The sequence below is a fragment of the Vigna angularis genome, chromosome 3 (genome assembly GCF_016808095.1).
Source record: "Vigna angularis cultivar LongXiaoDou No.4 chromosome 3, ASM1680809v1, whole genome shotgun sequence".
Classification (NCBI taxonomy): domain Eukaryota; kingdom Viridiplantae; phylum Streptophyta; class Magnoliopsida; order Fabales; family Fabaceae; genus Vigna; species Vigna angularis.
This window is the reverse complement of record NC_068972.1, coordinates 9,528,157-9,556,135: the sequence shown is the minus strand read 5'-3', so window position 1 is coordinate 9,556,135 and position 27,979 is coordinate 9,528,157. Positions and strand designations below refer to the sequence as shown.

Below are 27,979 nucleotides of genomic sequence, written 5' to 3'. Positions count from 1 at the left end.
TATTAATGAACAAATTCAAGGACATTGAACGTGATGTCCTACAATTCATTTTGCATAATTGAATTGAAACACCAGTGTCAAAATTTGCTGAAACAAGCTAATGCGAAACACCAAGCAAATCTCAGCATCAGTAAGGAATGATCTGTAAAATTGCATTAAATTGACGCAATCTACATTAACTCCTGTTAGAAAAACAAAGCTCCACTACAATATACAACGAGCAAGAGGGCAAAGCATGAGGTGAAATAATTGCAAGGGCGGTAAATGGACGGCAACTTAATCCTGCTATGCTCTGCAACGTCAATGTTCAATAGTTTGAAGGATTATACATATTCATCTATACCGTATTGAAAATTATATGACGACACGCTGTACGCCAGTGCATCAATGAAATCTGATAATAGTGAGGAATGTTTTCTCTTTACCATCAAAGAGGTTCAAGGGAACCACTTTTCAATCTTTCCATCCGCGCTTGAAGGCCAGACAGTGCCTTCTCATCCATAGGAAGTACCCCACCGTGCAAAGTATTCTCCGTACCAACATGCTCTGCCGTATGAGGAATCTGACTAGGAGGAACTCCATGATTCAAGTTGTCATTTGCACTCGTCAAGTGCCTACCACCAGATTCTGTACTCCCAGCAGCAGCTGCTAATTGCATACTCTTCATCCTCTCTCTGATTGCATCCAACGTACCACTGGTTACTGCAGTTCATATGTAACTTCTCTTAGTCAATATCATTTCTTCAATGTAAAAATTGGTGCAAAACAAGTAAAATTATGTTAAAGTAAAATTATGTTAAAATACCTCCTGTCATAAATCTATCATTTCTTTGGTCACCTAATGTATAGTCAGAATTTAATGCTCTAGACGTAATGGCATTCACAGGCCTATTCTCCTCACTGTATGATGGGGGTAAATTAAAATTTGTTGGGTCAGGTTTCACATTTAATTTAGCATCACCCAATGGATTTGCATTTACAGGTGAGAGAGGTGCAAAATCAGGGGAAGATATGTTTAAAGATGCTGGTGGAGGAGTAGGCATAGGTAAACTCGAGGGAGTTCTTCCAGCTGCAGCATTCTTTTCCATCTGCCAAAACGTTAAATTCAATTGCCAATCGTCAAATACTCCGAATTGCTCATAGAAATACAAAATGAAGCTCAATTAACATGTGAATACAAGTAAATAATCTCAACCTGAGCAAGACCATCTCTAATGTAAGTTCGAAAGGCCTCACTAGCATTTTGAAGCTGAGCAAATATGTCAACCTAAGATAAAGCACAAGAACCTTAATCAAATAAGCAAAAATCGTATAGGCTGAACATTTACTTAAATCCATCACATTACATCTTATCTGAAAATTATTATTATCATCCATTTTCACTCTAAACCAAAAAAAAATACATCGCTATTTCTGTTATCTTTACTCTTAATCAAAATACCCTTAACTCTTACCTTAGGGTACAATTGGGTAATCCGATATAGCTCATATAGACCAATTGTGCAAGTTTGCTTCTCCCCGATCTTCTTAAATATAGCAGCCAACTCTTGCTGCAATTTTATTTGACAAACAGAATCAACGTGAAATATAGGCTTTTAAGTTAAGTTGCAGGAAAATAGGATATTAGAACATGACAACACAAGAAAAAACAGAATAAATTAGAAAATTTTGAAGACAAACAGAGTCAACTGTGAAATATAGGCTTTTAAGTTAAGTTGCAGCAAAATAGGATATTAGAACATGACAACACAAGAAATAACAGAATAAATTAGAAAATTTTGAAGACAAACAGAGTCAACTGTGAAATATAGGCTTTTAAGTTAAGTTGCAGCAAAATAGGATATTAGAACATGACAACACAAGAAAAAACAGAATAAATTAGAAACACTTAGATATATCCGTTACTGCCAGGATTGCGAGTTAAATTTTAGGATAATAAGTACAAGTTGAGAATCATCTGTGCTGCCTCACCAACGGAATATATGGCAAGTGGGAGTTAAATAGAAGTAATGGTATTATCGATCCCTTGTGAGGCAAGCAGACAGATTCACACAGATCATTCTTGCCTTATCACCCAATTTTTAAAAAACACCTCACATTTCTCTTCTCCTTCAAGAACAATTACATCTGTTGCTCCATGTCCTACTTATTAATGTATTGTATTATAATGTATTTGGGTTTTATAACTTCAAATAACAATTCTAGGTAGAATTTCAAGTTTACAACATTGGATGAAGTTATAGTACCCAAGATACCGAGAAATAAAGCATAACTATACCTTTAACTGGGCATCAGCAGAATGGGTCCCAGAGGCTGAATTATTGGTTGCTGAATCTCCCCAATGGTTTTGTCCCCCAGGTCCAGATGCAGTCAACATTCTTGCCGCAGCCAAAGTCTAAAAGTAAAAGGTAGTAGAAATAGAGTATAAATGGGTCTACTTCAACAATAAATCAGATTAATTTGTTTCAGTTCATACCTCAAGATTAAGTTCAATGTATGCAAGGATGATGGGTTGAGGTTTTGCATCAATAGGAACCATTGAAAGATGACCCTTTATCGCAGCACCACGAAGCTTGACAAGTTCATGCAGAACAGTTTTGACCATTCGTAAAGGTTTGTCATCAGCACCAGCCCTGTACAAAAATAACATTAGCAAATAGAAATGATTCAAGAATTATTTTATAAGAAAAAAATAACAACTTTACCAATCAATCAATACCTTCTTCTAATTTCTTCCATTCCCAAGTCTTGCAGGTACAAATGGATACTTTGAAGAATGCGATCAAGGTCAACATCATATATAGTACTCTGAAGGACCTGCAGCACAAACAAAATACATGTTAATGCTGAACCAAAAAACTTAAATTAATAACTATACAAGACAAATTATATAAGTTCAAAGAGCGTAAATAAATATCAATAGAATCATATAGAAGAACAATAGATTGGTTAATGGATTTGTTAATAATTGAATATTCAATATATATTGACTACATATTTGGGCCCATTATATAATCATCCAAAAACTAATACTGTTAATTCATCAACCAAATAAAATATTATAACAATTATATGGGGAATGGTGAATGGTAAAATTTAGGGTCAAAATTTCTTCACAAGGTTATCATATTAAAAAGCATAGTAGCCAATCTTAGATATGCTATCACCACAAATTGCGTAGTAGTCTCTATTAGAAACATAAGTAAAAGTTAAAAGTCAAAAGTACTTTAAATTCAAGCTATTCATCACTGATTCATGCTACCTGTGGAAGTTTAAATAAAAAAGGAAATATAATAACCTTATATAGACCCTAGAGTAAATAACAAATTGCTCGGTCCAGAAACCTTGCCTAATAAGTTATATTACATTAGCCTAATTATCTTCATAAAACCAAAATAGTTTGTTTTATGTTCATATCCATTACCATTTTGCCGATGGCTGCACATGTTACCTTTGTAAGCTTGATAAGGCATTTTACAACTAGATCAGAAAACTTCTGATTTCTGGAAGCAAGTGACTCGTTTGATGCTGGTGAAGGCCATCTGGATGGATCTAACGGCCGTAAAAGATTGATTAAGACAACAAAGGAAGAAGTACGATCTGCATTATCCTGTTTTGACAATAACTAGTTACTAAAAAACCTGCACTATAATACATCAGCATAATATGCCTCCCATTGCAGATCAACAGATGGGGGGAGATAAAGTTCCTAACCAGAATCTTAAGCATCAACACATTCAATGCTTTCAACAATTGACTTCCATCTTCCATATGAGGAACCCTGTCATCCAAGAGCCACAGAAGCAGCTCAGTAATGAGACTGTCAAGAGTGCTCTCATTTACAGCATGTGCTAATCTTTTATTCTGAAAAGTCTGTATTTCCCAAAACAAATTAGCAATCACAAATAGCTATATTAAAAGACATCAGATGATACAAATTATAACGCCAAAATAAAAAAGTACCTGCATGAGAGTGTTAAGCACATATTTACAAGATCGTGACGAAGCCCCAGTCAAATTGAAGTCAAAGGTTCTTGCAACCTATTTAAAATAATAAGAAAATAATAAAAAAACATGAAAATCATTCCCTGAATGAGAAAAGTAGTCTGGAAAGTTATCTCACCTTATTTGCAAGGCATGAAACTAATCTATCTGCATCTTTCACAAGTTCATCCATAACAATACCTTCTGGGTCATTAGAGACCTGACCTAACTCATAACAAATAACTTTCATTCCATCAACAGACTGCAACAAGAAAATAAAAAATCAGAGTTCAACCTTCAATTTCAAAAGAATAGAAAGCGAATGGTGTATCTCAAAAGATGTGTGTATATATATGTATGTGTGTATAGCAAATTATTTAGTTTATTTCACCTGTTCAGGAGATCCAAAAGAAATTATATCAAGTGCTTCATTCCAATCTGGGGGTCCACTAGCAACAGCAGAAGAACGGGAAATCAATTGTCTCTCTATGTTACTATCAGGTTGACCATAATTTTTCCTGAAATCAACATGAGTGATATGGAATAATAAAAAATATGGATAATTTGGGGCAGGGTTAATTTCCCATTAATAAGGAGCAGAAAATGAATGAATCTCGGTAAAACTTTTACCATACCTCAATATAGGACCAGCAAGAGATCTAGACATCTCTCCACTTTGCTCTGCAACATCAGACCTGGTAATGGAAGCAATAACAGGAAATATTCACTGTCAAACATCTGTATTTAACTTTTTATGTTAATAATCCGGACAAAAGAAACTCTTCAGTCCAGGTCAGGAAATAGGTTAACTAATCCCACACTTGAGAATGAGAAAGGATACTTAAGACATAATTATCTCTTAGCTTATTCATGTGTGTGTATGCGTATACACATGTGAGTTCTTACATCAGAGATATGAAGGGAAGAAATAAAAAGTCTACACATAGGGCTCAAGGTGAAAAAGAAGTACAACAAGAAACCAGTTTAACACCCACCCATCATGTTTCTCATAAATCACAAATAAATTATACTTCCTCATAGCTCCTATAAATTGCCTTGTTTCAAATACCAACATGCCAACTTAGAACTCCCATCTACCAGAATTTTATTCGCTAATGGAAAGCCTTGAACCAACCAAACCATCCATGTATTCTCAAAAATCTTCTTTCGAAAGCACTTGTAATCCTACACATGGTGCAAAAGCACTATGGATATTGATAGCCACTTGCACAACCATCATTTTATGAGAAAATTCTATCCGGATGTACAGTGCTAACTTTATCAAATTGGTAGGTCAGTTGGCAGTTGACAAGCTCTAAGGTCACGAAAAGCATTATATATATTAAAATAATAAGCTAGGATAATAGGACTCAATTCAAGATTGTCCAACTTGAATTTACATAATTTGTGAAGCTTCCATAAGCTCATCGCATAGAGTTGACTCAAACTCTTAGGTAATACAAAAAATAATATTAAGAACCCTATTAATAACATATAGGCATAGCCAAATATTACTAACAAAATAATTCAACATTTCAAATTAATAAAGTGCAATACATTAGTACTAAATAAGCTCAAACTACTAAATGTACAAAATATATATATAGATTCATGAAAACTTATTAAAATGAAAACATTTTATAAAGGAGTTAACTTCATATTAAACGGATTGAGTCAAGGTATAAAACAGTCCTTGTGAGATGAATAGGAAAAAAATTTACAGTTAAGTTCAAACACCTTGACTTGAGAGTTTGTACAAAAGTTAAATTGTTTTGCTTAACTAGAACTGTAAAATCATGAAAGAGGTATCTCAAAAAACTGATAGGTCCGATGTGAAAGTCATTGCGTAGTTACTATGTTCATTTATACTTCCTTGAAAGGAACTGTATCAATCACATCCATCATAACATTTACAATATAAATAAGATATTTTTTCGATGTTTTTACCAAAACAAATCATCAAATCCTAAAATCTCAACAGCCGTAATCATAGTGCACCTTCCCCCAAAATATTTATGCTACACCAAATAGGATCCCAGCCTCATTTAGTAGGATAAAATTATCAAAAGATATCAACAATAAGCAAATGCCCACAAAAAGGAATTAAGTCATGTTTATATTTTCATTTCTAAACAATAATCAGGATCAAGACATCATAGAACAAATTAGAAGGAAAAAATGCATTGACTGAACAGCATAAAATACAGAACAGATTGGAAAGAATGGACACACCCGTTTTCCCTGACTGAGCGTCTTAAAATGGCCCTTGCTTCACCAGGCTTCCCTTCCTTCTTCTTTTCCATCTCCCGTACCTAGTAAAGTACACAACCAAAATCATCAAGAACTCAGTATATAACAGGGAGAGAAATGACTAAAGGATGTACGGACCTTCCACTTGAATCTATCATCTAACATGCTTCTTTGAGCATCTGAAAGGTTTCCAACAAAATCCCAGATGTCATTACCTGCATACCAAAATTGAAAAATAACTCAGCAAGTTATAGGAGGTGTGAAGAAAAGAATAAAAATTCAGCATCTAAGTTCAGCGATTGAAAAAGTGGATCACTTCACACATGGAGGACATGCCGCACATGCAATTTACACACTAGTGGAAAAACACAACCCAATCTAACAAAATACAACAGATGTGCTTTATATCACGAGGCAGAAGGCACAGCTATTTCCCAAGAACGTTGAGAAATAGAGAGATAGTTCTAAAGGGTGTGGCATACCTAGAATCTTATAACAAGTAGCTAGTGTATTTAATGCAGCTTTCCTAGTTTCACCATCCCGTTCTGCTGTCAAACTAGCAACAGCTTGCAATGATTTTAGCTGCCCACCAATCTGTCCACAGAATGTCAGTAGTATTTAAGGAAAACAGCGAGAGTAGAAAATAATTAAAAAATAGAAACAATACCTCAGCAACATGATGATCAATAATAAATCCAACCAAATCAACACATTCAATTCGAGTTCGATTATTCTTGGAACGCAAACCCTCTAATATATAGGGGAAACATTTAGAAGCTGAATATATGGCAACAAATTGTTTGGTCAGCTCGCGCATTTTTTCTCGTACTTTCTCAATGTTATGCCCTAACTGCAACATTAAAATAAGAAATTAACTTCTACTTTTCCATCTATAACACCAAAGTAAGCACACTAATATAACCTAGTACCTTAGTTTAAAACAAAAGTTAGATGAAATCAACTAAACCATTAGAAAGATTAGCAGGAATAATAACATTCTACAAATATAGTTGCTAATATTAACCTTCTCTACAAGGCATGGAAGAAACACTGCCACTTCAGATTCTGTCAGAGTGTAACCCTCCTCCTTCAAGGTGTCAAGCAGTTCTGGAAGAAATTCCAGCACCTGAGCAATTAAATTGAATAAAGTTACAACTGACACCATACATCTTCAAATTAAAAGGAAAAAAGAAGGAAACTGGCATCACAACAAAATTAAAAATAATAGAAACCTTCAATAGACATGTTGTGTTTGATTTGCAAAACTGTAACACAAACCACCTCAGAAGAATGTCCAAAACTTCTATTACTTCCTTAGCAATGGAAGGAAGGGCCTGAAAAGTGCAATTGCAGTTTGTAAGTTCCGGTAAATAAAAAACACTTCAAAAGCATGGAAGTTATTGAGAATGTTATAAGAACAACACCTTCTGTAGCATTTGAAGTCCATCAACTTGCTTCTTAAAATCTGCACTTAAGAGTCTCCTATGTAAATCCTCTCGGAAATACTTCATCATATCATTCTGCAAATTACAGTCACTTTTAATATAATTCAATAGTTATAGAAAGTTGGAGTTATGTATACGTATTCCTCAACAAACAGTCCCACCTCAAGATCTTGAATTTGCTCAGGACGTGGGTCCTCAAACTTACACCTTCGAACCACCATTCTCTCCCTATCTTCCTGCATGTAAGACAATCATGAAGATGACAGTCCAGCAGCACGTATAAATTTAAGATCTCAAGTAAAGTTTGGTAAACCCAACCTCAAACAACATTACCTTATTTGAATCCTTGATATTTAACAAAGCTTGAGACTGAACCACTATATCTTGAACAGATATTGGTTCAGATTTAGTGCCTTTTGTTGTCACAGCTCTCTGTTGAGATGTAGAAACAAATAGTTAGAAAATCCAAACAAATCTAAGAGTAATTAACAAAAAAGAAGAAACTACCGAAGATGCAGCTCTATTTCCATGTTTTGAAACACCATTAGCGGTTGATTTCCCCCCCTTCAATTTTGCTGGTGCACCCACTGAAACCGATTTGGACACCACAGATGACTCTAAAAAAATAACTGTGTAGGTAAGATAAAAATAAGAACAGACTCACCATGATTAACAGAAGAATGAGAACATACCTTGAAAAGCTCCATATGGTTTCAACTTCTCAAGAACCAGAGTCAGTGCTGGTCCATGAATGTCTTTAACTATTTTTTCAATCTGGAAAAACAAATTAAAGATGCTTGGGTACCACATTAATACTAAGGAAGCAAGGGAAGAAAAAAGCAGTCTTTTAAAACAAATACCATTTCATGTCCACTAACTCTCAGTATCTCATTAATGCAAGCTTCTGCTGCCTTGCGAACATCAGAAGATTTATCCTAAGAATAAGCCATCATAAATTTTGTTCAAAAGAATAGTATAAATTAGAACTAATTTGAGAAATATTATAGCCACAAAATCAGAAAGCTGAGTAACCAGACTGTACTGTCATTGCGGAAGAGGCAGGCTTCAGCAGTTGTGCAGCTTCAGCAAAACTACTTAACCCAGAAAGTTGCTTAGATAACCAATCAAAAAGATCCTTACGCCCATCCGCACCAATTTTAGAGTCCACCAAAGCAATTGCAATATATGGAACCTAAAACAAAAACCATACTCAGGACATTGATTCTATGGACACAGAACAACAGAACATAGGATAACGACAGACCATTTTATCAAGATGAACAGCAGCCAGCCAAGAATCTAATGTATTCAGTACACATTCTCTCATGTGCTTCTTGTTGTCACCAAGACATTTCAATATATCAGACAGAATACCCTGGACAAACCGTTGAAATTAAGTCACATAGCAAACAGCAAAAGAACAGTACCAATTATTTAAAAATATGAAGGCATAACAGAATCCTCATACCTTGCTGGCCTTCTCTACAACTTGCCCCATTGCAGATGCAACATTGCCAATTGTTGTCAAGGTAGCCATGACGATGTTTTTGTTGCTATCAAAGAGTCGTCCCCTGAGAGCTCCAAATAACTCACCTGGTAAAAAAGACAGTTAAAAACAAATAAAATGACAAACCAAGTCGAAAATATACCACACATCTTATTTAATGGGGTAAAGGTTGATGAAATACCAGTTCCAGTTGCTTGAATGCGCTTATTAGCCTCTTCCAATATTTTGTTTACAGCATCAACAGACTCCATACGAACCTATAGTATGCACAGCAAAATTAGAAGCAACAATGCAACAAAATACTTCCTTAATAACTGAAAACCCAAAACAACCATGAATACAAAATTAAAAGCAAACTGCATGCTCTTATCAAACAAACCTTCCAATCAGGGCTTTCCAAGCTCTTCAGAAGAGTTTGAGTGATCTTTCCACTGATATCTTCACGAGGCAAGCCATCAAGTCCACCAGCAACAACAGATGAAGAGGAATCCGAAGTCCTGACAGTTCTCTTGGTAACTACAGATGCTCCCTGAAGCAGTCGAAATTATATGACAACACTAGGAAAACCAAGACGTAACTTACAACTAACCTCACCAAACACAACATACCTCAAAAGGATTCTTCTCATACTCCGTATCAAGGGCACTAAGCAGTGCAGGCTTTACATCAGTAAGAAACCCTTTAATGTCTGCAAGAAGAGAAAGCTCCTTAGAGCCTTCAAAACATACTTGAGAAGAAAATATGAAACACAAATTTACCAGGACCAACAAATCTATGCAGAACACCCAAGAGCTTAATTGATGCATTTCTAGTAGCAGCAGTACTTGACTGCAGCCCAGTGTCTTTAAGAAAATCAATTAAATCCTGCATAATAAGATTTGCATTAAAAAGTTGGAAACTTTAAGCAAAACATTCCACAAAAAATACAAAAATAAAACATCTATAATGCACCTTAAGCTTAATATGAGAGACACCAAAATCCTCGACAGCAGAAACCATCCACAAAATTCCCTCACTGAGAACCTTAGGATTCTTATGCTCCTTCATGATCTTGTAAAGCTACAATTAAAAAAAAAACAAAGTTTTCAAAACGTTATGTTTTAATACGCAAGATAAACAAAATCAATAATATGCATCCAAAATCAATAATATGCAAGATAAACAAACTGAACTTCAATTGAATCCAGACTCAGGCACCATCTTAATAACGGGAATTAATTACAAAAATTAAACAGCTACACTAAAACTGTTCTACCGTAAGCTAATTACTGGTATTTGGCTGGTGTTACAGTCACAAACTTACAATATTTTAAAACTACGCACAACCATCATTTTTAACTCTAAAATTTTGTCTTGCTTCTCGAAAAAATTATATTATTTAAGATTACTAAGAAATTATGAGATTCAACTTTGAAATATATAACTTAACTTGATTAACCAAATAGTAAAGAATTTGGTATAAAAAAAAAAAATATACATGTGATATCATTATGCTAAGCGAACCATCTTTAACAAAAACAAGCATAATTGACTAAATTCACCTTGTATATATGTTTATACTGTTAACACTAGTCACAGACAACAGTGCAAACAACGACACTCAACAGTGAAAAAGCAGTTCAATTGTTTAAAACAGTGTAACACAAAAGGAGTTGCTAATAGAACATAATTTTATTTACCATATTCAAAACAAAAAAACAAAAGTACACTTATGCCCTAACAACTCGTATGTTTATAGGATTCACAGGCTAGGAGCACACTTGTGCCCTAACAACTAAAATATATGCTTATCAAGGGCAACCATGCTTACTCTTTCCAAAATGAATCCTGGACCAACAGCTTCACACAAAGTACTCAGGCATTTCATAGCATGTGCACGTGTCTTAATATCTGCCACACGTTCACTTAGTCCTAAAATTGAAAAACAAGTCGCAAATCAGAACAGTCATTCCTAAAGTAAACACAGTTTATTAATGGTAATAGCTAAACTACCCACCTGAAAGACAAAGTACTGCACACTTCTTTGGAAATTTCGCTGCAGTCGAACCTATATGATTGACCACTTCAATAACCTGCTGCTGAACCTGCACAAGGAAACACAAGCTAAGGGGCCCTCTTAAAATCTCCTTCCTATGTTTCACAACAAACCATAAAAAATAGAACATTTTAAATTCCAAAGAAACTATTTTAGAACCTGAACATTTTTCTCGCCCCATCCAGGTAAAGTGCAGAGTAAACGAATCAAAATTTCTGCTGATTGGTTGAGGTCCTGTAAGCTTTCTACCTGCTGTTTCAGTGAAGAAATGGCTGCAAAAATCTAACTTCAGGAGCCTTATTTTATCAAGCGCTTCATAAAGGCAAAAGCAGAAAATTACAAGGAAAACAGACAATATTTTGTTATCTTTCATTCCCATCTCTTCTGACCAGAGAGAATGGCAGGCCATATTTCAAATTACAAGGAAAGCAGGATAGATTTTATTCACGTGTGGATATGGCAGGCCCAATTTCACATTACCAAATGGACAATCTAAAAATAAAACAATTACACTTTATACAAAAATTTAAACTGAGACTCCATTTAAAATACAACAGATTAGTTACTAGCAATTTAGTTCTATGCTCAGAATAAAACTTATGTTACAGGATAAAACCAATCCATCAAAAGAGCAACTCGTCATAATAGACATTGTTATAATGATTCAGAGGTTAAATCATCGACCAGACAACCCACCCCCACCCTGTTTACCAACATGCTTCCTCCCAATATGAATAATTAAAAATAAACAAAGTCACTACAAGTAGGGGACTGCCAACCTTCTAGACGCTCTTTCCACACAGCACTTTTCAATAGAGCAATAGTATCTGACTGTATAAGAGAACCTATTCGACTTTCAATCTCTTCAAGACTCATCTCAGTAGGCTGCATAATGTTAGACACACAGATTTAATAAATATAATTAGTTATCAAAGAAACAGAAATAATATTCAGATCAAATAGAAAGAGAACAGACAGACATCAATTTACCTCAACATCCTCAGGTGGTTCAATTGATTTTGAAGCCTTCAGCTGTGCAACTCCATCAGTTTTTTTGTTTGTGCCAGACTTTACAGCCCCTCCTCCTTTCTTAGTGACAGGCTAGAATGTGCAAAATATTTAACAAATCAACTTGCATTCATCAGAAATACAATAATAATATCATCATATTTTAAATAAATAGCAAGATACAATCTTACAGCTGACTGAACAGGTCTCTTTCCACTAAGCATGCTGGCTGCTGACCTTTTGACAAATGCACTTTCAGAGGTCTGTAAGCAAATCAAGTGACATATAAATGTTGTCCTCCAATATATACATTCAACTTTGAAATTAAATCATTCACAAGTTTGTATTCTCTAATACTTAACATGGTTCTCAAATTCATGTCCAAAACCTATTCTAGCAATTTAGCATTCATATTACATGTGATATTTAAGGTAAAAATTGGAATCGCATTTTTTTTAATGATTGCTCAAAACCTATGGGAGGGAGATCGATTGATCCATGAAAGGGAAACTGGGCAGGGAAAACTTCCAAACTACAAATAATCCAACTAAATCTTGGAGCAACACATGAATGAAATGAAACTGAAGTCAGATTTCTTGAGCTAAAAACTAAATTGAAGAAAAGTAAACCCACCTCTGCAGAAGATGCACTTGCCCGGGTATTTTGCACAGAAGCTGGAACATCATTACCAAGTGTCACAGCATAAAACAAACATATTTACACATTAAACATCAATAAATCACAAATTAGAGAATGACTCAAAATAGGAAAGCCCTAGTCTTTCAAAAAAGCCCAAAACTTGCTTTTTCTCTTCACGTTTTTTTTTTATAATAAATAAAAAGTACAAACCTGCAGAAGAACCAACAGGCACAGCATCCTCAGAACCTGAAATCATTTCAGAAAGCTTCTTTCTTCTAACATCATCAAGTTTCTCCAATGACCTCTCAAGAGGTCTCATGCCAACCAACTATTTAACAGAGTGAAGGAAATAATGTTCAGAACCTCAACAGCAAAAGCATATTCTAAAGCAAAGAAAAAGATGTAGTTGAAACAAGTTTTACCTTAGCTATTGCAGCCAATGCTGAAAAGGCAGCGTCCCTGACTTCAGGAGTGCCATCGTTTAGGCACTGAAATATCCATATTTTAGCATTTAAAAAAAATAAGACATACATTTACAGTGTATTTTTTACAGAATTGAAATAAATCGTATTCTAGAATAAACAGCAGCGCAGAACTTGAGAACTAAACACAAGGCAAATAATCACAACTGTTGTCATGCAGTTTATTAAATCGTGTTTTGAGTGATATTTAATTAAAAATATCTAAAAACTGCTGAGCCAAAGACTCTAAAATCACTTTTAAAATCTACCAAAAAAACAAAAACAAGCCTGCTAAATAAAATTAAACAGTAAGAGCAAACTGACCTCCATACAGATTGGAACATAATCCTTGTGCACCTTTGTAACAACACTCTTGTTACTTGTTTCAATACAAAATGTCACCCAGGTCAAGGATAACGATCGGACAAGAGGGACTTTGTTTTTTGTGGCTGTCTTAACATCTGCAACAGATTACACATAATACATTAAAGAAGAAGCAAACATAAAACACTAATGACACGATTATTTAAGGTCAACATACAGAAATACAAACAATAACTTACAACAGACTACAAAAACAACATACCGATCTAAATCATGGGGTGTTTAATACAAGTAGTTGAAAAAGTGATGTGAATCTACAGCTAAATAAATAACCAGAAGAAAATATTGAATGAATTTTACATCATGTCTTGCAGAGGATACGGAATCTAAGGGAAAAATAACACCAAAAATCCTTTGTTCTGACATCTGTGGTTAGTGATGCAAGATAAATATCATAATAGTCAGTTTGGGACTAATAAACTTCACCAGGAAAAGCACTAAACAGTGCAGGGCAAGGCCACAGAAGTTGAGTATTTACAAAAAATAATGCTAGAGATGAGATTCTTTAAAACAAGTAACTAAATTATTTAACCTATAACCTTTCAAACAAAAGACTATCGAGTTGAATAAAAAATCAAGGATGTGAAACATGCCTTCAATGATATCTATGAGGCTGATGCATCCAGCTTTATGCATCGCTTGAAGAGTCTGTATCAATGCCTCAGCCAAAGCAGGTTTTTTTTCCTTCAACTTTTCCTGTTCATCACAAAGAAACATAATAAGCAAGCAATATTTGAAGAGTGAATTATTAATTTGTGTATAAATACAATTCACTATTTACTTTAACAGGAATTTCCTTGCAAACTAGGAGCACCGTTCTGATGTTAACACCTCTAACAGCATACAAAACAGAAGACAATCAACCTTCTCCTAAACAAAATCAATGACTTCCTCAAAAGACACAGCAGTAACAGAAATTTAAGGTGATGAGCAAGTCAAAATGAGAAAGATCACACTCTCAACCATTTCTGCAGATAAACCAATTTAAATAAAACAGATAATGACTTTATTGGAATTAAATGGAAGGAATACAGATTAACTACTGCTGCTACATGTAACAAATAACCAATGAAGAATATAAAGTAAATGGACCGAAAAGTAAAAAGCATTCATTTGTTAACCCCTCGTACATTTGGCTGTAGGATAGTACTTACAAGCAAAACAGGCAATAAAAAGCGAGAACTCGCGGAAAAATGAGTTCTTAATCCACGAGCAAGATTGCCAATAGCCTGAACAGCTTCAACTGCAACAGCAATATTCACATCTGTAATCAGCTGCAAGCAAAAACGACCAGTTAAACTTTTAGCAACAAAAAATACATCAGTAACAAAGAAAATACATAAATAAATAAATAAAATAAAATCAATATCAAGTCAACTATGTCCCTGGTCACAAAAATGACCATGATTCACATAAACAATTAAACTTCAGAGTAAGAAAAGAATAAAAAATGCACCACTACCAACTTCACAAATATAAAGCAACGTTTGCCCTTTACCATATAGTCATAGTCATATGATACAATACAAACAGGCAAATGCATCTTTGAGCACAAAGATGTTTAAAAAATATTGGACTTTACATTTACATAAGCAAATCCTAACCTCCACAAAACAGGGAGAAAGCCTGGAAGAAATTGCCCAGCAATAAACAGAAATAAATTTCAATGAAAGAGGGCACAAACTAATAGAAGTGGTAACTCTTCAGTAGACGAACTTTAACTGAAAATTATGCCCCAATACTTTTAAAGTCATGTCAGTGGCAAAAAACCAGACCCAGTCATTTTAACTTCTGAAAGTCAACTATGCATCAACACATGAGATATCCTAAAAGTCTCTAGGAAACAGACAAATATTTGAGTGAAAATGTAGATCCAAACAATGTCAAAGCTTTGTAAAGAAAAAGCCACGATGCATCATTTCTATAAAACACAAACATGTACAAGATACCTTCTTTAAGGTCCGACAAACTTCAGAGAAATCACCAGGAGAAATTCTTTTAGTTGATGCAAGCTTTGTTAGCTCAGCAACAGCTTCCTTCCTTTCAGACCATTTGGTGGCTTTCTGAACATTACCGAGACAAAAGTAAACAACAAGCTTAGGCAGATTCAAAGCATGTAACAAAAGTAAAGGTACAATAGTTACTGAGCACAATCTAAGAGAAAGGGCAGATAACTGACCACTCCATCCCAAAATCCTGACTTCTCCAAAGGAGTCAATATATCAACAGGATCAACAAGTTCATATTCATCAATTTCTTGAGGAGCTAATTATGAAAGCATTTACAACAAAAAAAAGGCATAAATCAGTAAGTATTACAGAGGAAAGACAACAATGTCTAAAAATAAGAAAAACATACTCCAGATACAAAATTTTGCATACCATCATTCCCAGAATCTTCAGTAGGGCCAGGACCCACAACCTCTGACACAGCTTCCTGTTCAGGTTCCTTGTCTTGCTCAGATCTAAAAACATGACAGAATATTTGATTAGGATGGCATTAATACAGTTAAGCCAATAAATGTTTCACATCAACATATTTAACTAAAAAAGATCAACACCAGTGGTATAAGCAAAAGGTTGTGTTTGATGAAAGTTGGTCACAGACCAGTGGCTAATGCCATCTGTTGTTGGTAAAACCTTATGAAGTAAAGTTAGAAAAGGAAGGAACTACAACCTAGACTTACATCAAATATTTGACTTCAAAATTTGATATGGATGCAACAAAAGCGCTTTGTAGAACTCAAAAAAGCTCCATACTTTTTTATGGTACTAAATTTATGTAAGATGCCCTCTTAATTTAAGTTTCGATTACTCACTCTTCAACACATCACTTATCACATTCAAATAGAAAAAATAACTAGTTCAGATATAGAAACTGTTTCAAGGTTCTGACGAAACAGCAGAAAAATAGGAACATGGAGGAATATAACACCTGAATAAAGCAATACCTAACTAGTCATAAAACTTCCAAAAGCAACTTAAAACAAAACATCCAAATGCAAAAGTCCATAACAACAAGTAAAAAAACAATTACAAAATAAAATGAAGTAAAAAGAATATGCACATAAGTCATGGGTGTCCCAGTAAGTACGGAAAAAACCTATCATTGTACTGAACACTCAGTAAGGAGAAATTCAAAGCAAAAGTATTAAAATCAAACATCCACCTTATTTTACGGGTTGGCTTTGCTGTTCCAGTAACATTTACAAGTTCTGCTTCTAGCTCTTTTTTCTACAAGAATGGGAAAAAGGGAGTGTATGATTTCTTTATGGAGGAGAAAATAATAAAATAAAACTAGAAAAAATAGACAACCATTCTAACTTACCATTGTATCTCTCATTTTCTCAAACAAAATTGACTTTACACTATCTTTACCAATCCAACGGCAAAGCTCGAGGGTCAACCCTTTAGAGGATGCACGAACATTTTGATCTTGATGATCAAAGAGTTCTGGAAGCATCTTCAAAAGTCTTTTGGGGGGCACAATTTTTGCTCCAAATTCACTAGCAGCATAAAAAATAATAATAATTCTATAAAATCTGTAAAAGAAAACACCTATAATAGATATTGTTGCAACAAAGATTCCAAACCTTAAAGCTTGAAACATAACATCTATTGCAGGTACCACCGCTTTAGCAACTTTGTTTTTTATTGCTTTCTCCATCGCATCCTAAAATTACCAAAAGCCTTCAAAAATTATTGGAAAGGAATAATATCATAAGTAGACCTGAATTATTAATGTATAAACCCCAAATAATTCCCCACATTGGAAACCAAATTTGAAATTAATTGTTTGAGGCACCAAACGTTGGAATTAAAACAAATGTTAAAATGTATATTTGGACCCATAGAACATAATTAAATTATAAAGGGTTTTCCTACTAACAATTTGCACTTTTTTAATGTACCATACCTTAATTTATTTTTATATAAATTAAAATTTCGATAGATCCTAATAATTGAAGGGGCATATGTAACGTAGTGTATGATAAAATTACCAACAGCTAAGAGAAAGAAACAGAAACAGGAAGAATATGACTAGTAAATGCACTGCTATTGACTAGTCAAATCCAAACAGAACTCACCATGTAAAACATTTCCAGAATTGGTGATAAAGAAATTGTAAAACAAAGCTAAGTGAAATAAAAAATAAAATAGTTTCAAGGATAAAACCATGAAAATATAAAAGAAAACGGACCCATAAATAATATATTTTTTTTAAAAAGGATTTTTCCTATTATTAGTTGATGACATTTTTTCCATACTTCAAACCCTTGATAAAAGCAATAAATAACACTAACCAGTAAAATTCAAAATATTATTTTAGTAGACATGATGACATTCAGAATACAGTATTTTGCAAAAAAGAAAAAAGAAAAAAAAAACAATGTAAATCATTCATTCAATCAAAACTAAAGGAAAACATCAAGAATACAATTTCAATATGAAAACTGTAACTAAATCCCTGGTGTCGGTTACTGTTAAAACAGCACCAGAAAACAACCAATTACTGAGAGATAGAGGGGGAAAGTTGTGTCACTGCCCAGCGGCTCCAAAGAAAGACAAAATTCGAAAGAATCAAATAGATGAACACATAAACTTCGGTCTCTTCATCACCAACAAACTGAGAGGCAATATAGTACCCATTAACTTCAAAAATTGTCCGCTCATGAATGCTATAACTGGCAGAAAGCAAGCAAGATAAAAATCGCATTCGAAAGAACTTGAAAAAGCATAAAAGAATAAGCACTGCGATTAGGACTTCGTGAATACTACTTTCATGTCCGCGATCATTGCCAACACAAGTTTAAATTAATGACATAAACAGAACACACATCACAACTGAAACAAAAATGCATAACCAATCTCAACTCGGCTAGACACAAAAGACAAACCCCTCCCTCACAAACAAAAAGGAGAAGGCCGTTTAATAGCAAAGAAGCTAAATAAATGGTACCAGAAACGCATCCACGGCCTCCAATTCCACCCATAACAAAAACACTGCCTGAGCCTTCTCCACTGTCTTTGGCCTTCCCGTCAGACATTTAGCCACAACCGCATCGCAGACCTCCTTCCCGTACCTACTCCGAAATTCAAATTCAAATTTAAATTTAAACACGAACGGTAACTTCTTTGAAACAAAAACATGCAAACAAATTAAAATCCAAAAACCAAAAGCAGCGAAATCCTCACCTCCCGGCGTCGGCATCCGCAGCTCGCAAGTAAGCAATCAAAGCATCCAGCGCCTTCTCCTGCACCGGCGCATTTGAATCCGCCACTGTCTTTTTGAAAAAATGTCCTGCCAAATTCAAAAAAAAAAAACAAGGAACAAAACCAAGCATCAAGATCCAAACGAAAATGCACCTTAGCAAATAACAACTCGGCAGAGAACCGCATCCAGATCCACCACAGGGAGATCGAAAAACGAATCGAAAACTTAAAAACCCTAACCGAAGAGGAAAAAAACACCTACCGAATTCGCGGATGCGAGAGTCCTTAGGATCGGTGATGGAGTCGCAGAGCGAGGCCAAATCGATGTTCGCCTCGTTGCGCACTTTCCAATTCTTGTGAAAGAGGCGATCCTCCCACGGCAATTTTTTGGCCTCCTTCAACAACTTCTCTTCCTCCGACATTGTTGTTTCTCTCCTATCAAACTACAATCCTCAGGTCTCAAACCTATCGATCTCCGCCGAATCCTATAGAGAGAAAGAAGAGTGTTCGTGATTGTTTCCGTGTGTGTTTGGTGATATTTTGGATTTGGGAGAGTGCCGGCGAGGGAATGGGGGTGGGGAATGTAGAAGAAACGGTGAATGAGCGTGCAAAGGCTTTTGTATATTTGCTTCAAAAACACAACAGAGAGAGAAAGAGGGGTTTTTTGTTTTGGATTTTTTTCTTATTTATATATATTTATTTAAATGGTTTTCCTTGGGCACTTGGGACGGGGATGGTGGTATATTGGTATTTACGTTTTTCCTTACCCACATTCCTTTCGTGCGCGTGTCGACACAACGCCAATTTTGAATTGAGATCTCCCTCACAAGTCACACATCAGCATCACACAAGGAGAGTTTGTATTTAGTTGTTCTCTATTAGTGAAATTTTGGCAGTTATATCTTACCGTCATCCTCTTTCATATTTTCATTCCGTTCTCTTTAATCATTAAAAAGGTTTTTTTTTTTTTTCAAATCAACAGTCAAATATATATATATATATATATATATATATAATATATAAATATATAAGATTAATGATTTATAACCTATTGATTTTTGTAACTGTTCCTCGTATACATTTCTTTCACCTTTGCTATAATAAAAGGTCAGCTAAGAACTTAAAAGTGTTTCAATTAATTAAAGGAGTATCAGTTTGATCATTTGATTACTCAAATTTAAGCTCTCTTAATCATGCAAAAACCAAGCTCAGACTAGGCAAACATTCAAGAATTAAATATTCAAATCATAAATATCAGAACATGAAAATTTCATATTATACAATATTCATCAACTCAACAATTTCATTTAAAAAAATCAGACAATGTTTTGACATTTCAACATATTACACTCATCAAATCACTCATTTAGTTAATTTACCATAGAGATTATACATTTAGAATTACAAAGTATTCATAACTTAAAAACAATATAATTAGTCTCTCTTACATGAAAGACAAATAAATTTGTTATATAAAGAATCTCAATTATCTTTTTAAGTTTAGAGATCCTAACTCGCGAAACTTCTCATAACTTGTAAGATGCTTTATCTATACATACAAACAACCCAATGACAATCAGAAAATACAACTATAATAATGAATTAACAAATATTCACATATATATATATATATATATATATATATATATATATATATATAGCTAAAAAGATGTAAGTAAGTGAAAAAAAACTCACTTACAACAAATAACATAAAAGACAAAAAAATGATTGAAATTTAACTTACAGAAAAACAAGTTCTTCAATCAAATAAAAAAATCTTAAAAAACAATCATGATATATTTTTAAATAATAAAACCTGTTTACAATAAAACTATTTATATTAAAACATTTTAATATTAAAATAATTGAGTTTTATTATTTTTAATTATACTTTTTAGTTATACTTTTTTACAAAAACTAAAACAAAATTTTTAGTTATACTTTTTTCTTTATTATCATAAAAAGACGTAGATAAATACATATGTAAACCAATTTGAAAGTTTTTTCATTAACAAAAAAAATACAATAACAACTACCCAACATTTTAAATGGCAAAATTATAAATCAACAATTATTTGTAATATACACCAAACTAAAATAGAATCATCCAACAATGCTACATAAATACAATCTCCCTACATGAAAATTATGGTGACAGAGACATATACGCATACCATCTATTATCAATTTTAACTATTTTTCCTTACTTCAAATATAATTACTCTGAGTTAAACCTTAAATAAATCCTAAATTAATATAAAAAATTCAAACATACACATAAAAAATCACAGATATATTTATTGCTTCTCATATACAAGTACAAATCCTTAGATATTAAAGTTCCTCACATGCCAACAACCTAATTTTGTGTTTGGATAAAAAATTTCATAATTTTCAAAATATCTAAATATATTAAATTTAAATTGATCTTAGTTCAAATTATTTCAGTTTAAATGTATTTTTAGATAAAAAAAAAACTAACTAATTTTTAATTTTCTTGTTTCGATGATATTTAAATTACCATCAAATTCAAAAAAATACTTACATATTAAATAATTATTAAAAAATTAAAAAATCAATATTAATTATCTTTTAATATTTGCTAGCAAACTCAACAAAAAACACTTTTTTATTGTCCATACAATATCTTCCAAAAAAGCTAAATAGTAATTTTCTCTAAACAAAATTTGATGAGGAGGATATTATTTTTCTGTTTGCTAGCACCATGAAGACGTTATCAAATTTTGCAAGAGATGAAAAATTAAATCACAACTTTATAAAAAAAATAGAAAATTGTGGTTTTTGTTAAATAAAAAGTATTTATTATTTTTAACTCAATTAATAAAGTATTTTTCTTGACCTATAACATAATATTTTTATTTTTGTTAAAAAAATACAGTCACACTGTTCATTTCACATAGGTTTTATTTTTATTTATTTGGACTGTGTTTGAAGAGCGATGAAAAAGAATTTCATGAAAGAAAAGAAAACCTCACATTTTGATTATTTTTATTAGTTTTTATTATCTGGCTGTCAAAAGTTACAAAGGGAAAGATAATTTTTAGTATATATATATGTATATTATAAAAGAATAAAAAAATTAAGTTTGTTTTTTAATGAAACTAAATTATTCTGGTAACTAATTATAGTTATAACATAGTCCGTTTTGTTATAGATAAAAATAAAAATGTAAAAAATATAAATATTTAAATTTAAATAAACCTTGAAAAAGTTCGTAAGAAAAAATGTGTCGAATTGAAAAAAAATAATCGCAAGTAACATATGAACAAATATGAGGACACACGAATAATAATTTGTGTAACATAATGTATTCATATTCGTGTCTATACTACAAACTATATACACACAATGTCTTCATAAGTTATACACACATAATACAGTCTTATTGTTGCTCCTCTTCTAGCATTGCATTATTTTATGCTATTGTAAAACATATGGTCATTGTATCACAATCACATATATACCATAAGTTAAATTAAATTTAAATTATACCTTTTATAAAATTAAGAATAATTCAAAATAGTTATTCTTTCTTTTATACTTTACATTCCATACTTAAATATTAAAATTTCCAAAGTGTATCCCACAAACAAATTATACACAACTAAACATTTGTCTTTATTTCAAAACAACAAGAGTATTGAGTAAAATATAAAAACTTGCAGTTTTCATCACTCACTCAGAATGATAGAGTAATTTTTTATATATAAAATTCGATCTCTACCAAATTTTCAAATAATAACCTTATTTATTTATTTATTTATGTGAATCCAATGAAAAAAAATCATTTAAACTTTATCGTTAATATACTTTACACACCATCATCACATAATAATATTCATATTATATAAATCACTACATTCTCATTTCCCATCATTTATATCAAATCCCATCAGAAAAAAAAAAAAAAAAGCCATATGCTAACAACACAGTTTTTATAAGTTAAATAAAAAATATACAAAACTATAAATATAAAAAGTAAGGAGAGAAGTTAATAGTAAAAAACCTTTTGTATAAAATTAGAAATGGTATTCTTATATAACAAATTCATTATTTTTAATATTTTAAACTTATTTATGTATTTTTTTTAAAAGTATAAAAAAATATGTCTATATTGATAGTTTTAATAAAAAATTACACTATTTCTGTAAAAAGTAAGATATCAATATAATTTTAAATTTGATCAGTTTATTAGAATAATTATTTTTTTTCAACATTTTGTTAAATTTAGAGGGTCAACACGACTGTAGATGTTTTTAATAAAAACACATGAAAAGAGATGACAATAACAAACTATGCCAATGAAAAAAAAAAAAGTATGCAAGGTAACTGACAGGAGAAAAAATAGAAGATATATTTAAAATAAAAATAGTATAAAAAGTAATTTGATTAGCAGTGGATAAAGTTTTGGAGGGAGTGTGGTGGATGACGTGAGTGTAATCGCAAAGAAGGAGCGTGGGAGGAGAAAGAGTATGAATGATTTTGGTGGTACTTTAAGTTGGGCCGGTTTTATGAAATTTACATTTGGATGGAGTTAGAGAGTGAGTGAAAGGGTCGCCAAGGGAGCTCCGAGAGAGACATCAAACTTGTTTTAAATCATTTTATTATTTTAATAATAATCATTATTTAACTTATTTGAAACAGAAATCGTGTAGAAATTTTATGACAATAGAAAAATTTTGAAAATTAAGAGACTCTACAAAAAATGTTAAATTATCATCATGCATTAAAAATATTGATGTTAAAATGTATACAGAAAATGATAATATTTTTATAATTATTTATAAAGAATGTGATGTGATAAGACTATGGTTATGTGTTTGTGTTTTGTAGTTTCCTTTTTGTAGCTGGAGTTTTCAGTTTGAAAACCTAGTGTTATCTTCTCACGAGAAAGCAACCCTTTTCCCCTGTTTCAAAAAGCTATCCCATACCTACTTCCAAAATTTAAACTTACGCACGTACTGTTCTAACTAATCTTTAATCATAATTCTTAAAAACTCCATTTAATGTGTTTTGTTTATACACGTGTGTTAATATTTTTATGATAATAAAAAATAATAAAATTATTATTATAATTATAATTATAAAATCAAAATACTTTTTTGTAATTTTATTGTAAATAGTGTTTTTAATAAAAAATAGTTATATTTAAAGAAACGTTCACTTAAAAATAAAATTGATAAAATATTTTTTTAAAATATTTATTTAAAGGGTAAAATTAGAAAATAATTATGATACCAAAATGAAAATTTTCAGTAAACATAGGTTTTATCGTATATGTGTGCATGCATATTTTAAATATCTATAAATGATTTATTTAAAATTTAAAAGTAGTAATTAAAAAGATAAAATTAGAAAAATGAAAGATGTGCATAATTATAAATACATAGTTATAGATATAGCTAAAAATAAAATAAATTTTATTTTTATTAAATTAAAAATATTAAAAGTAATATTGTGTAAATAACTTTTTTTTTGTTATGAGTAATTATTTAAATTTTAAAAAAAATTATTAAAATGATAAAAAAAATTATGATAAAAAAGTAAAAAATTATTTTATGATGAATAATTATTTAAATTGAAAAAATTAATTACTAAAATAATAAAACTGAAAAATAGTTTTTTTATTATGATAAATCATTCAAATTTAGAAAATAATAATTAAAAAGATAAAATTAAAAAATGACACCAAATATATAAATATTTCCATGATATTTTTTTATCAATCAAACATATTATAATTGTTACTAAAATTCCGTTTCTTGATATGGGATTAATTGATAGAATAAGAAATTGAATAGTTTAATAAAAATAATATATTACCCTTTACTTTATAGAAATATATATAAATGTTATTAACCATGTGTTTTAGCAATCAAATACACTCTAATCACTAAACTTTTGTCTTCTATCAAACATCCCTTTCAGTAACACACGCAATTTCTTTTACAAAAGTATCTGTTAGCTTAAAACGTTTTACACTATTAAAACTTAAATAAAATAACATGATACTTTTAATTTGTTAACTAAATGGTATATGAGAAGTACTTGTTACTTCTCACATTTATTATACCGCTGTCGCTAATACATAAGTTGAATAAATACATTGAATGTGGAAGAAAAAGTATATCAAAATAAATTATTGACACGAATAAAGAAAATAAAGGAAACACGATATCAAAAGTTCACTACCTATGTACAGAAATATTACTTAAATGTTTTTTTTTTTTTTAAAAATGGTTTACAACTTTAAGTGTATGCGAAATAAGTATTTTTTTTTTACTTTTTTTTCACCTGTTTTGAGAGTATGATAATTTCTTTTAAAATATCTCTTTCTCGTATTAATCAATGATAAAAGGATCTGCATTATGACATATTCTATTCTTTTGTATTTTAAAATATAAAGTGACACAAAATATAGAAGACAGAAATAAAGGAAGACTTTGAAAAGAAGAAAAGACGAGTAGATAAATAGACCAATTCAGGATTGAATGTAAAATAATCATGACAATAATTAGGAAAGTAAATAAGATATGCAACAAAAAGAATACAAATACATAAAAAGTATAGTTAAATATAATACAATTGGTCCACCTTGTTTTTACTCGGTAACACGTTCAATCTAGTTTGGTTTGTTCACTTTGGCTCACCAGTCCAATGATAAACTAATTCACCGATTTATTTAATTTTTTTATATTATGTATGTAAAATATTAACATTAATTTATTAAAATCAACTATAAAGATTCATTTTAAATAATTGCTAATTGATATTACAAAATTCTTATATGAATTAAGACACGCAAGTTGACAATGGAATGCACTATTAATTTATTAAATTTTGATTTCACTTAAAGCACAATTGATCATTTCTTGTTCGTACAAAACAATGATGTTTGTTTTACAACACTTTTAATCTATGTAGATAATATGGTAATCACTTATAGTAGACTTTGTATGATAAATTAAGCCAAACAGTATATTCATAATCAATTTCACATCATGGATCTTGGACATTTTTTTGTATTCAAATTGCCATATCTCAACGTGGTTTGGTTCTAAATCAACACAAATAATATCTTTGATTTTTTTTTTAATAAGACCTCACTGGTTGTAAACCTGTCAACACTCATTTTAATCCTTATGTTATACTCACTGACAATAAAAAAGATTTTATTACTGACTCTATTGACTTTCAGATATTAGATAGAGAATTTATATATTTAATAAATATGAGATGAGACATTAGTTTTGTTGTGTAACAAATAAGTTAATTTATAACCAAGCCGTATAATTCTCATTTGCAAGATGTTTTACACATTTTAAGTATTTCAAAAATTGTTAAAAATTTTACATTGACTAGAGATAAGATTAATTTATAATATATAAATAAGATGCAAACCTCATTTTACAATCCAATTTTGTGAGTTTGAGTTAGACTTTAACCCACCTTCTAATAAAAATGCACATAAGACATCTTTTGTTTAGTTTAAAATCCCAATAAAATTTAAGTTATTTATTTATTTATTGGGATTTCGCTAGTTCCAACATAATTAAAAAATCGATTACAATATATTGTATTTTTTATGACATTTGCTTGATTTCATAGAAATCTAAATAACAAAATATTTTTTCTCACAGATCTACAAAAGTATAATACAGGGACTTAACCATTTTTACTTGTAAATTGCAGTGACTCAAAAAAATTTCACATTTCATGGTCGAATGAAATATATCGAAGTAGATTGTCACTTCATTTGTGCTAAAATTCTTGAAAGTCTCGTCTTGTTTCATTTTTCTTCTATACATTAGGTTTATTATATGCGCACTAAATCCGTGCATCATACTCCCTTTGAAGATAATGTTTTCAAGTTGGGTTTGAAAGACATCCACAACCCACTTGAGAGGGGTATTAGAGATAAGATTATAAATGATAAAATTGTTGTTTTTATGTTACTTTTTTGTTTCTTATGTTTCTTCTATCAAGTTTTATTCCACTTAATTCTATATAACTAAACTTTCTATTATAAATAAATGAGTTGATCAATAAGTATACACTAAAACCCCATACACTCAAAACAAGTATGAGTTTAAAACTTATTTAGAAGAAGTTCAGTTTTTAGTTTTTAGAAGCATGTTTGGTTCAAACCAAACAATTGTATACTGATCCAAATATACAAAAGTTTTTCACTGATGGCACTAAGCACGTTGTCATTCTCCCTAACATTAATTAATTCTTGAAAAAGTTTCATAATGACTAATTAACACAACAAACATTTTGCATTAGTTAATGGGCCCTTTTTTGGGAAAGTTCCTTCACAACAAACTTGTCAAGGTTTGTAGAATTGAAAGAAAGTGATCCAAAGTACCTTAGAGACATTTCCTTGAGTTTTATCAATGCAGGAAACGATACAACATCAACTAACATTTTCTGCTTTCTTCATAAACTTTGCAAGCGCCCTCGTCTACGGGAGAAAATTGCACAATAAATTAGAAGGCAACAAATGTTGAAGTTTCGAAAAGATGCAGTACCTACATACCTCACTGAATCAAGAAATTTGCTTTTCAAAATACTCTTTTATTTGAAATTAGAACAAAGGATCAAATACTATATAATTGCTCTTATATATTTTTAATTAAAATTCATTTTATTTGAAAACTCTCTTTTAGTCCTATAACAATCCATGTTTAATATCATAAAAAAAAAATACTATTTAAGAATTAAATTTATAAATAATCACATAAATCTGGTGAATGTTATAGATTTCTAATGATATTATTCTAATTATCCAAAATTTCCGGTCTTTTTAAATTATTAGCAATTGAATTTTGTTATAATATTTTAAGAGATGGAAAAATTAACTTAAGTTAAAAATTACATTATCATTTTATAAAAAATAGCTTGAAGATAATTTTAAAGATATTTAGTATAAAAGATAATAAAATTATTATTATTATTATTATAGATATAGATATATAAATGATTGGTGATTGAATTTCTCTATAAAAAAACCACTGTTTTCCTATTTATGT

The 27,979-nt window shown here is 31.2% G+C and overlaps 1 protein-coding gene across 5 annotated transcripts; it reads right to left on the bottom strand.

The window, feature by feature from the left end:
• Positions 1 to 129: 129 nt before the first annotated feature.
• On the bottom strand, positions 130 to 19,592 carry LOC108325907 (protein MOR1). Of its 5 annotated transcripts, none has more exons than XM_052874971.1 (54): positions 19,189 to 19,592; positions 18,909 to 19,014; positions 18,673 to 18,796; positions 17,306 to 17,385; positions 17,041 to 17,218; positions 16,882 to 16,946; positions 16,095 to 16,177; positions 15,893 to 15,978; positions 15,663 to 15,776; positions 14,868 to 14,987; positions 14,307 to 14,409; positions 13,654 to 13,790; positions 13,291 to 13,356; positions 13,079 to 13,196; positions 12,863 to 12,903; positions 12,421 to 12,492; positions 12,212 to 12,322; positions 12,001 to 12,106; positions 11,381 to 11,493; positions 11,183 to 11,270; positions 10,997 to 11,097; positions 10,138 to 10,245; positions 9,945 to 10,050; positions 9,795 to 9,874; positions 9,566 to 9,715; positions 9,368 to 9,443; positions 9,148 to 9,272; positions 8,944 to 9,054; positions 8,722 to 8,871; positions 8,540 to 8,614; positions 8,372 to 8,453; positions 8,187 to 8,296; positions 8,013 to 8,111; positions 7,841 to 7,915; positions 7,659 to 7,754; positions 7,467 to 7,568; positions 7,259 to 7,360; positions 6,902 to 7,084; positions 6,717 to 6,828; positions 6,373 to 6,449; positions 6,217 to 6,296; positions 4,620 to 4,679; positions 4,376 to 4,433; positions 4,124 to 4,246; positions 3,964 to 4,041; positions 3,715 to 3,873; positions 3,452 to 3,610; positions 2,720 to 2,817; positions 2,477 to 2,633; positions 2,279 to 2,395; positions 1,455 to 1,550; positions 1,196 to 1,267; positions 806 to 1,088; positions 130 to 702 (listed from the first exon to the last, which is right to left on the bottom strand). In XM_052874971.1, exons 1-54 carry the CDS (start codon positions 19,346 to 19,348, stop codon positions 428 to 430), a joined length of 6,006 nt encoding a protein of 2,001 aa, XP_052730931.1. In that variant the 5' UTR covers positions 19,349 to 19,592; the 3' UTR covers positions 130 to 427. The 5 variants fall into 5 exon arrangements, with proteins under 5 accessions (XP_052730931.1, XP_052730930.1, XP_052730929.1 ...); XM_052874970.1 differs by having other exon boundaries at positions 4,376 to 4,502; positions 8,187 to 8,266; XM_052874969.1 differs by having other exon boundaries at positions 4,376 to 4,502; positions 19,189 to 19,591.
• Positions 19,593 to 27,979: the final 8,387 nt, after the last annotated feature.